The sequence below is a fragment of the Salmo salar genome, chromosome 09, assembly GCF_965601325.2.
Source record: "Salmo salar chromosome 09, fSalSal1, whole genome shotgun sequence".
NCBI classification, from domain to species: domain Eukaryota; kingdom Metazoa; phylum Chordata; class Actinopteri; order Salmoniformes; family Salmonidae; genus Salmo; species Salmo salar.
Window position 1 is genome coordinate 107,378,709 of NC_138299.1, and position 12,355 is coordinate 107,391,063.

General features: G+C 47.9%; 1 protein-coding gene across 1 annotated transcript in view; it reads left to right on the forward strand.

The window, feature by feature from the left end:
• The window catches only part of flt4 (fms related receptor tyrosine kinase 4), a 723,665-nt gene that overhangs the window by 666,993 nt on the left and 44,317 nt on the right, over positions 1 to 12,355 (forward strand). Inside the window, exons 11-15 of the mRNA XM_082956115.1 lie at positions 955 to 1,090; positions 4,462 to 4,570; positions 4,862 to 4,992; positions 5,635 to 5,863; positions 11,391 to 11,537. Of these exons, the coding sequence (XP_082812241.1) occupies positions 955 to 1,090; positions 4,462 to 4,570; positions 4,862 to 4,992; positions 5,635 to 5,863; positions 11,391 to 11,537 (752 nt within the window). The remainder of the gene's footprint in view (positions 1 to 954; positions 1,091 to 4,461; positions 4,571 to 4,861; positions 4,993 to 5,634; positions 5,864 to 11,390; positions 11,538 to 12,355) is intronic.

Sequence of the window (12,355 nt, forward strand, 5' to 3'; positions counted from 1 at the left end):
TAGAACATCAGCCAGTAGATAGTAGAACAGTAATAACATCAGCCAGTAGATAGTAGAACATCAGTCACTAGATAGTAGAACATCAGCCAGTAGATAGTAGAACATCAGCCAGTAGAAAGTAGAATAGTAGTAACATCAGCCAGTAGATAGTAGAACAGCAGAACATCAGCCAGTAGATAGTAGAACAGTAGTAACATCAGCCAGTAGATAGTAGAACAGTAGTAACATCAGCCAGTAGATAGTAGAACAGTAGAACATCAGCCAGTAGATATTAGAACAGTAGTAACATCAGCCAGTAGATAGTAGAACAGTAGTAACATCAGCCAGTAGATAGTAGAACAGTAGTAACATCAGCCAGTAGATAGTAGAACAGTAGTAACATCAGCCAGTAGATAGTATAACATCAGCCAGTAGATAGTAGAACAGTAGTAACATCAGCCATTAGATAGTGGAACGTCAGCCAGTATATTTATATATCCTGTATATAGGAAGAGAAGCTTTGGCCCCAGAGAGAGAGAGATATATACTGGTTGCATGCCACAACACCAACATGCGGAAGTCAATGGCTGTGATGTGTGGTAGTCTTTACTTAGCTGAATGCACTAACTGTAAATGGATGAGAGAGTCTGGTAAATGACCGACCATGGAAACACATTGGAAGTGACCAGAACATTGGATGGTTCCCAGATGTGTGCTGTCTGTTTGGTCCTTTTCTGTTAAATTCGACAAATTGTTTTACCTTAAAAAAAATCTGTCAATCAATCAATCAATCAATCAATCAATCAATCAATCAATCAATCAATCAATCAATCAATCAATCAACCCTAAAAGTAGTGCACTATATAAGGGATAGGGTGCCATAGGGTTCTGGTCTAAAGTAGTGCACTATATAGGGAATAGGGTGCCATAGGGCCGTGGTGAAAGACTACGTTGTTCTGTTGTTGTGTTTTGTAGGAGTCGGAGGGATCGTAAAGGGCGTAGCGACAGCGTCTCAGACTGTCAGAACTGGCAGGACCTGGACTCGCAGAACCCCGTTAATAAAATGGAAAACATCGAGACGTCAGTCGAAGTGGTGGACGGAAGGCAGAAGGTTGGTTCTCACTCCCTCCACAAAAGTTTACACCATTTAACAATACTTTGAATGTTATCTGAATGTTTAATCATGACAGCGTTAGTACATCATTCTATCATTCTGATGAAGTATCTCAGAGAGACACGGCTGTCGTAGGAAGGAGCGGACCAAAGTGCAGCGTGTGTGTCGTTCCACATTTTATTTTTACTCTGTGAAACTATGCAATACATAAATAAACTGAATGACAAAAAAACAACAAACCGTGACGCAGAGGTGAAACATACACTGACTCAAAATCAATCTCCCACAAACCCAGGAGGAGCAAACACCAACTTAAAAATGACCTCCAATTAGAGACAACAATGACCAGCTGCCTCTAATTGGAGATCATCCCAAACAAAGCCCAACATAGAAATACAAAAACTAGAACAAGCCAACATAGAAATACAAAACTAGAACATGACAACATAGAAACCCCCCCTGTCACGCCCTGACCTACTCTACCATAGAAAATAACAGCTTTCTATGGTCAGGACGTGACACAGAGAGACAGAAGCTTAAATCTCTCTCACAGTACCAACATTTCAACATTTCCCTGAGAACAAATGTTATCTGAATGTTATCTGAATGTTATCTGAATGTTATCTGAACGTTATCTGAATGTTATCTGAATGTTATCCAAATGTTGAATCATGACCATGTAATTAAATTATTGTAGGATATCATCTTGGCCATATTCTGTTATAATCTCCACCCGGCACAGCCAGAAGAGGACTGGCCACCCCTCAGAGCCTGGTTCCTCTCTAGGTTTCTTCCTAGGTTCTGGCCTTTCTAGGGAGTTTTTCCTAGCCACTGTGCTTCTACACCTGCGTTGTTTGCTGTTTGGGGTTTTAGGCTGGGTTTCTGTACAGCACTTTGAGATATCAGCTGATGTAAGAAGGGCTATATAAATCAACACAGACAGATGAATGGACACTCACAAACACAAACACACACACACACAAATGTCACACAGCAAATGTCCTGTTGTGGGTCACACCTGTGAGGTCAGTTCCTGTTGTGATGGAGTGGCAGGCGTGGCAGCGGAAAAGTTTGAGTCACGTCAACGTCTACAGAGACCGTGTTCTCATCAACCATCAACCAGCAGAACACTTCCACACCAGGACAACAAGAGCCAGAGTAGCATGGAATCAACCAGGACAGCCAGGACAACCAGAGCCAGAGTAGCATGGAATCAACCAGGCCAGCCAGGACAACCAGAGCCAGAGTAGCATGGAATCAACCAGGCCAGCCAGGACAACCAGAGCCAGAGTAGCATGGAATCAACCAGGACAACCAGAGCAGCATGGAATCAACCAGGCCAGCCAGGACAACCAGAGCCAGAGTAGCATGGACTCAACCAGGACAGCCAGGACAACAAGAGCCAGAGTCACATGGAATCAACCAGGACAGCCAGGACAACCAGAGCCAGAGTAGCATGGAATCAACCAGGACAGCCAGATTAACCAGAGCCAGAGTAGCATGGAATCAACCAGGACAGCCAGGACAACCAGAGCCAGAGTAGCATGGAATCAACCAGGACAGCCAGGACAACAAGAGCCAGAGTAGCATGGAATAAACCAGGACAACCAGAGCCAGAGTAGCATGGAATCAACCAGGCCAGCCAGGACAACCAGAGCCAGAGTAGCATGGAATCAACCAGGCCAGCCAGGACAGCCAGAGCCAGAGTAGCATGGAATCAACCAGGACAACCAGAGCAGCATGGAATCAACCAGGCCAGCCAGGACAACCAGAGCCAGAGTAGCATGGAATCAACCAGGACAGCCAGGACAACAAGAGCCAGAGTAGCATGGAATCAACCAGGACAGCCAGGTTAACCAGAGCCAGAGTACCATGGAATCAACCAGGACAGCCAGGATAACAAGAGCCAGAGTAGCATGGAATCAACCAGGCCAGCCAGGACAACCAGAGCCAGAGTAGCATGGACTCTACCAGGACAGCCAGGACAACCAGAGCCAGAGTAGCATGGAATCAACCAGGACAACCAGAGCCAGAGTAGCATGGAATCAACCAGGACAGCCAGGACAACAAGAGCCAGAGTAGCATGGAATCAACCAGGCCAACCAGGACAACCAGAGCCAGAGTAGCATGGAATCAAGCAGGCCAGCCAGGACAACCAGAGCCAGAGTAGCATGGAATCAACCAGGACAGCCAGGACAACCAGAGCCAGAGTAGCATGGGATCAACCAGGCCAGCCAGGACAACCAGAGCCAGAGTAGCATGGAATCTACCAGGACAGCCAGGACAACCAGAGCCAGAGTAGCATGGAATCAACCAGGACAGCCAGGACAACCAGTGCCAAAGTAGCATGGAATCAACGAGGACAGCAAGGACAACCAGAGCCAGAGTAGCATGGAATCAACCAGGACAGCCAGGACAACCAGAGTCAGAGTAGCATGGAATCAACCATGACAGCCAGGACAACCACAGCCAGAGTAGCATGGAATCAACCAGGACAGCCAGGACAACAAGAGCCAGAGTAGCATGGAATCAACCAGGACAGCCAGGACAACAAGAGCCAGAGTAGCATGGAATCAACCAGGCCAACCAGGACAACCAGAGCCAGAGTAGCATGGAATCAAGCAGGCCAGCCAGGACAACCAGAGCCAGAGTATCATGGAATCAACCAGGACAGCCAGGACAACCAGAGCCAGAGTAGCATGGAATCAACCAGGCCAGCCAGGACAACCAGAGCCAGAGTAGCATGGAATCTACCAGGACAGCCAGGACAACCAGAGCCAGAGTAGCATGGAATCAACCAGGACAGCCAGGACAACCAGTGCCAAAGTAGCATGGAATCAACCAGGACAGCAAGGACAACCAGAGCCAGAGTAGCATGGAATCAACCAGGACAGCCAGGACAACCAGAGTCAGAGTAGCATGGAATCAACCATGACAGCCAGGACAACCAGAGCCAGAGTAGCATGGAATCAACCAGGACAACCAGGACAACCAGAGCCAGAGTAGCATGGAATCAACCAGGCCAGCCAGGGCAACAAGAGCCAGAGTAGCATGGAATCAACCAGGACAGCCAGGTTAACCAGAGCCAGAGTAGATACTAGTGGATTGATTGAGTGTGGATTCCAGGTCAGGGTTCAAAGTCCCAGTCAGTTGTCATAATAAAACATTTAGAACCCATCTCCCTTCACTCTTCAGTACTTTCAATGTAAGAGCAGATTTATTTAGTATGGAAGCCATGTTGTATTGAAACCTGTCTTCCTCTCTAGATAGTCAGCAGGCTGGTTATGCAGAACGTTTATATGTTTATACTCTCCTCTCCTCTCCGCTCCGCTCCTCTCCTCTCCCTCTCCTCTCCCTCTCCTCTCTAGATAGTCAGCAGACTGGTGATCCAGAACGCCAGTGTATCGGTCATGTATAAATGTTCTGCTGACAACAAAGTGGGTAAAGACCAAAAGCTGATATACTTCTATGTGACCAGTGAGTATTTCAACTTTTTTCCTTCTCTTGGTTTAGCATACAAAGTACTATACAGTAATTTTTAGTATATATACATTAATAAATAGATCTGCCCTTTTGTAATAGTAGTAGTAATAGTTTGTGTAGTAGTACAACAACCATTGAACCATAGAGCCCTCAAAATCATAAACAAAATAATCTAATCCCCCCTCCCTCCCCCCTCCCTCCTTCCCCACCTCCTCCCTCCCTCTCTGCCTACCTCCCCCCTACCCCCTCCCTCCCCCCTCCTCCCTCCCTCCCTGCCCCCTTCAGCAATCCCAGAAGGGTTCAGTGTAGAGCTGGGTCCGTCTGAGGAACCTCTGGAGCAGGAGGAAGTGTCGCTAAGCTGCATCGCTGACAACTACACCTACGAACAACTCACCTGGTACAGACTGGACCCACAGGTAACAACTCACCTGGTACAGCCTGGACCCACAGGTAACAGGTCACCTGGTACAGACTGGACCCACAGGTAACAGGTCACCTGGTACAGACTGGACCCACAGGTAACAGGTCACCTGGTACAGACTGGACCCACAGGTAACAACTCACTTGGTACAGACTGGACCCACAGGTAACAGGTCACCTGGTACAGACTGGACCCACAGGTAACAGCTCACCTGGTACAGACTGGACCCACAGGTAACAACTCACCTGGTACAGACTGGACCCACAGGTAACAACTCACCTGGTACAGATTGGACCCACAGGTAACAGCTCACCTGGTACAGACTGGACCCACAGGTAACAGCTCACCTGGTACAGATTGAACCCCTAGGTAGAGAGAATGGCACACTTAATGTTCTTAATGCTCATGTAGTTTAATTTGGTTGTGACTGTCAAATTAATATCCCAAATCTTGACAATTCCATTGTAAACTTGTTGATGGATTTTGGTAAGACGACACAAAACTGATCTGGGACCCAAGCTAGTAGAATAGTAGGACAGGAAGAACAGTAAGACTGACTTTTTATATATATATATATATATATATATATATATATATATATATCTCCCTCTCTCTCTCCCTCTCTCTCCCTCTCCAGGCGCTGCAGGATGAGAGTGGTAAACCCCTGGAGCTGGACTGTCGTAGTGTCCACCTGTACGCTGACCGCCTGGATGGACAACTGACCTATCAGGAGCGGTCTAACAGCTGGGTCCTGGAGATGACTATAGCTAGCATCACGCTACAGGATGAAGGGAACTATGTCTGTGAGGTTCAGAATAGGAGGAGCGGAGAGAAACACTGTCTACGCAAATACATATCGGTTAAAGGTGAGAGGGAGAGAGACACTGTCTACGCAAATGCATATCGTTTAAAGGTGAGAGGGAGAGAAACACACAGGAACGTCTACACTCTTAGAAAAAAGGGTTCTACAACTGTCCCCATAGGAGAACCGTCTATGGATCCTAGATAGAGCCCTTCTTGGTTTAAGGGAGAACCCTTTTGGGTTCCAAGTAAAAACCCCAGTGGAAAGGGTTCTACATGGAACCAAACAGGGTTCTACCTGGAACCAAACAGGGTCTCCTATGGGGAGAACCCTTATTGGTTCAAGATAGCACCTTTATTCTAACAGTGTAATCATACACTGACACACAGAGGAACGTAGGCCTCACACACCAGAGGAACATAGGCCTCACACACCAGAGGAACGTAGGCCTCACACACCAGAGGAACGTAGGCCTCACACACACAGAGGAAGGTAGGCCTCACACACCAGAGGAACGTAGGCCTCACACACCAGAGGGAACGTAGGCCTCACACACCAGAGGAACGTAGGCCTCACACACACAGAGGAACGAAGGACTCACACACCAGAGGAACGTAGGCCTCACACACCAGAGGAACGTAGGCCTCACACACCTGAGGAACGTAGGCCTCACACACACACACAGAGGAACTTAGGCCTCACACACCAGAGGAACGTAGGCCTCACACACCAGAGGAACGTAGGCCTCACACACCAGAGGAACGTAGCCCTCACACACCAGAGGAACGTAGGCCTCACACACACAGAGGAACGAAGGACTCACACGCCAGAGGAACGTAGGCCTCACACACCAGAGGAACGTAGGCCTCACACACCAGAGGAACGTAGGCCTCACACACACAGAGGAGCGTAGGCCTCACGCACCATAGGAACGTAGGGCTCACACACCAGAGGATCGTAGGCCTCACACACCAGAGGAACGTAGGCCTCACACACCAGAGGAACGTAGGCCTCACACACCAGAGGAACATAGGCCTCACACACACAGAGGAACGTAGGCCTCACACACCAGAGGAACGTAGGCCTCACACACCAGAGGAACGTAGGCCTCACACACCAGAGGAACGTAGGCCTCACACACACAGAGGAACGTAGGTCTCACCCCAGAGGAACGTAGGTCTCACCCCAGAGGAACGTAGGTCTCACCCCAGAGGAATGTAGGTCTCACACACCAGAGGAACGTAGACCTCACACACACAGAGGAACGTAGGCCTCACACACCAGAGGAACGTAGGCCTCACACACCAGAGGAACGTAGGCCTCACACACACAGAGGAACGTAGGTCTCACCCCAGAGGAACGTAGGTCTCACCCCAGAGGAACGTAGGTCTCACCCCAGAGGAATGTAGGTCTCACACACCAGAGGAACGTAGACCTCACACACACAGAGGAACGTAGGCCTCACACACCAGAGGAACGTAGGCCTCACACACCAGAGGAACGTAGCCCTCACACACCAGAGGAACGTAGCCCTCACACACCTTCCCTGTGGCTCAGTTGGTAGAGCATGGTGTTTGCAATGCCAGGGTTGTGGGTTTGATTCCCACGGGGGGCCAGCACAGAAAAAAAAAATGTATGAAATGTATGAAATTGTATGAAATGTATGCATTCACTACTGTAAGTCGCTCTGGATAAAAGCGTCTGCTAAATGACTAAAATGTAAAATGTAAATGTAACGTAGGCCTCACACACACAGAGGAACTTAGGCCTCACACACCAACACACACACTGTCATGCTGTAGAATGGCCAGGTATATATATTGTACACACACATAGTACATGCTGACAGATGCTGTTGGTTTTAAACACACACTAGTCCCCTAGAGGAAGGGGTTAAACATACACTAGTCCCTCAGAGGAAGGGGTTAACATACACTAGTCCCTCAGAGGAAGGGGTTAGAAACACACACTAGTCCCCTAGAGGAAGGGGTTAACATACACTAGTCTCCTAGAGGAAGGGGTTAAACACACACTTGTCCCCTAAAGGAAGGGGTTAAACACACACTAGTCCCTCAGAGGAAGGGGTTAAACACACACTAGTCCCTGGAGGAAGGGGTTAAACACAAACTAGTCCCTCAGAGGAAGGGGTTAACATACACTAGTCCTTCAGAGGAAGGGGTTAAAATACACTAGTCCCCTAGAGGAAGGGGTTAACATACACTAGTCCCTCAGAGGAAGGGGTTAACATACACTAGTCCCCTAGAGGAAGGAGTTAAACACACACTAGTCCCTCAGAGGAAGGGGTTAAACACACACTAGTCCCTCAGAGGAAGGGGTTAAACTTTCACTAGTCCCCTAAAGGAAGGGGTTAAACACACACTAGTCCCTCAGAGGAAGGGGTTAAACACACACTAGTCCCTCAGAGGAAGGGGTTAAACACACATTATTCCCCTAAAGGATGGGGTTAAACACACACTAGTCCCTCAGAGGAAGGGGTTAAACACACACTAGTCCCTTAGAGGAAGGGGTTAACATACACTAGTCCCCTAGAGGAAGGGGTTAAACACACACTAGTCCCCTCGAGGAAGGGGTTAAACACACACTAGTCCCCTAGAGGAAGGGGTTAAACACACACTAGTCCCCTAGAGGAAGGGGTTAACATACACTAGTCCCTCAGAGGAAGGGGTTAAACATACACTAGTACCCTAGAGGAAGGGGTTAACATACACTAGTCCCTCAGAGGAATGGGTTAAACATACACTAGTCTAGTCCTTCAGAGGAATGGGTTAACATACACTAGTCCCCTAGAGGAAGGGGTTAAACATACACTAGTCTAGTCCTTCAGAGGAAGGGGTTAACATACACTAGTCCCCTAGAGGAAGGGGTTAACATACACTAGTCCCCTAGATGAAGGGGTTAAACACACACTAGTCCCCTAAAGGAAGGGGTTAAACACCGCACTAGTCTCTCAGAGGAAGGGGTTAAACACACACTAGTCCCTCGGAGGAAGGGGTTAAACACAAACTAGTCCCTCAGAGGAAGGGGTTAACATACACTAGTCCCCTAGAGGAAGGGGTTAACATACACTAGTCCCCTAGAGGAAGGGGTTAAACATACACTAGTCCCCCAGAGGAAGGGGTTAACATACACTAGTCCCTCAGAGGAAGGGGTTAACATACACTAGTCCCTCAGACGAAGGGGTTAACATACACTAGTCCCCTAGAGGAAGGGGTTAACATACACTAGTCCCTCAGAGGAAGGGGTTAACATACACTAGTCCCCTAGAGGAAGGAGTTAAACACACACTAGTCCCTCAGAGGAAGGGGTTAAACACACACTAGTCCCTCAGAGGAAGGGGTTAAACTTTCACTAGTCCCCTAAAGGAAGGGGTTAAACACACACTAGTCCCTCAGAGGAAGGGGTTAAACACACACTAGTCCCTCAGAGGAAGGGGTTAAACACACATTAGTCCCCTAAAGGATGGGGTTAAACACACACTAGTCCCTCAGAGGAAGGGGTTAAACACACACTAGTCCCTTAGAGGAAGGGGTTAACATACACTAGTCCCCTAGAGGAAGGGGTTAAACACACACTAGTCCCCTCGAGAAAGGGGTTAAACACACACTAGTCCCCTAGAGGAAGGGGTTAACATACACTAGTCCCTCAGAGGAAGGGGTTAACCTACACTAGTCCCTCAGAGGAAGGGGTTAAACATACACTAGTCCCCTAGAGGAAGGGGTTAACATACACTAGTCCCTCAGAGGAATGGGTTAAACATACACTAGTCTAGTCCTTCAGAGGAATGGGTTAACATACACTAGTCCCCTAGAGGAAGGGGTTAAACATACACTAGTCTAGTCCTTCAGAGGAAGGGGTTAACATACACTAGTCCCCAAGATGAAGGGGTTAAACACACACTAGTCCCCTAAAGGAAGGGGTTAAACACACACTAGTCCCTCAGAGGAAGGGGTTAAACACAAACTAGTCCCTCAGAGGAAGGGGTTAAACACACACTAGTCCCTCAGAGGAAGGGGTTAAACACACACTAGTCCCTCAGAGGAAGGGGTTAAACACACACTAATCCCCTAGAGGAAGGTGTTAAACACACTCGTCCCTCAGAGGAAGGGGTTAAACATACACTAGTCCCTCAGAGGAAGGGGTTAAACACACCCTTGTCCCCTAAAGGAAGGGGTTAAACACACACTAGTCCCTCAGAGGAAGGGGTTAAACACACACTAGTCCCTCAGAGGAAGGGGTTAAACACACACTAGTACCTCAGAGGAAGGGGTTAAACACACACTAGTCCCCTAGAGGAAGGTGTTAAACACACTCGTCCCTCAGAGGAAGGGGTTAAACATACACTAGTCCCTCAGAGGAAAGGGTTAAACACACACTTGTCCCCTAAAAGAAGGGGTTAAACACACACTAGTCCCTCAGAGGAAGGGTTTAAACACACACTAGTCCCTCAGAGGAAGGGGTCAAACACACACTAGTACCTCAGAGGAAGGGGTTAAACACACACTAGTCCCCTAGAGGAAGGGGTTAAACACACACTAGTCCCTCAGAGGAAGGGGTTAAACACACACTAGTCCCCTAAATGAAGGGGTTAAACACACACTAGTCCCTCAGAGGAAGGGGTTAAACACACACTAGTCCCTCAGAGGAAGGGGTTAAACACACACTAGTCCCTCAGAGGAAGGGGTTAAACACACAATAGTCCCCTAGAGGAAGGGGTTAAACACACACTAGTCCCTCAGAGGAAGGGGTTAAACACACACTAGTCCCCTAGATGAAGAGGTTAAACACACACTAGTCCCTCAGAGGAAGGGGTTAAATACACACACTAGTCCCTCAGAGGAAGGGGTTAAACACACACTAGTCCCTCAGAGGAAGGGGTTAAACACACACTAGTCCCTCAGAGGAAGGGGTTAAACACACACTAGTCCCTCAGATGAAGGGGTTAAACATACACTAGTCCCTCAGAGGAAGGGGTTAAAAACACAGTAGTCCCTCAGAGGAAGGGGTTTAACATACACTAGTCCCCTAGAGGAAGGGGTTAAACACACACTAGTCCCTCAGAGGAAGGGGTTAAACACACACTAGTCCCTCAGAGGAAGGGGTTAAACATACACTAGTCCCCTAGAGGAAGGGGTTAAACACACACTAGTCCCTCAGAGGAAGGGCTTAACATACACTAGTCCCTCAGAGGAAGGGGTTAAACACACACTAGTCCCCTAGAGGAAGGGATTAACATACACTAGTCACTAATTTCCACACTAATGCTTCATTCATGTCCAGTCCAGACACCTTAATTCTCCACCCTCCATCCCTTCATCTCCTCCTGCTCTTCTCTCTCTCCTGACAGTCCTCAGCCTCACAGATTGGTCTCTTTGCCCTTTAGTCAATTTTGCAATTAACTATTTATTTCCTTTCATCTCCCTCTCCTCTCCTCTCCTCTCCTCTCCTCTCCTCTCCTCTCCTCTCCTCTCCTCTCCTCTCCTCTCCTCTCCTCTCCTCTCCTCTCCTCTCCTCTCCTCTCCTCTCCTCTCCTCTTTCTCTCTCTCCTATCATTCTACCCCCTCCCCCCTCAGCTCTAGAAGCCCCCTGGTACAGACACAACCCAACCAATCAGACAGTGAACATCAGTGAGTCTCTCCTGATGGAGTGTGATGTAGTGGGAACTCCTTCACCACACCTCTCCTGGTTCAAAGACAACCAGCCCCTGCACCAAATGTCAGGTAGGTACACACACACACACACACACACACACACACACACACACACACACACACACACACACACACACACACACACACACACACACACACACAGTGTTTAGCCAGAGCATTTTTTATTTTTTTTATTTATTTATTTAACCAGGTAGGCTAGTTGAGAACAAGTTCTCATTTACAACTGTGACTTGGCCAAGATAAAGCAAAGCAGTTTGACACATACAACAACACAGAGTTACACATGGGATAAACAAGCGTACATTCAATAACATAATAGAAAAGTCTATATAGAGTGTGTGCAAATGGCATGAGGAGGTAAGGCAATAAATAGGCCATAGTAGCGAAGTAATTACAATTTAGCAGATTAACACCAGAGTGATAGATGAGCAGATGATGATGTGCAAGTAGAGATACTGGTCTGCAAAAGAGCAGAAAGTAAATGAAAACAATATGGGGATGAGGTAGGTAGATTGGGTGGGCTATTTACAGATGGACTATGTACAGCTGCAGCGATCGGTTAGCTGCTCAGATAGCTGATGTTTAAAGTTAGTGAGGGAAATATAAGTCTCCAACTTCAGCGATTTTTGCAATTCATTCCAATCATTGGCAGCAGAGAACTGGAAGGAAAGGCGGCCAAAGGAGGTGTTGGCTTTGGGGATGATCAGTGAGATATACCTGCTGGAGCGCGTGCTACGGGTGGGTGTTGTTATCATGACCAGTGAGCTGAGATAAGGCGGAGCTTTACCTAGCAAAGACATATAGATGACCTGGAGCCAGTGGGTTTGGCGACGAATATGTAGCGAGGGCCAGCCTACTAAAGCATA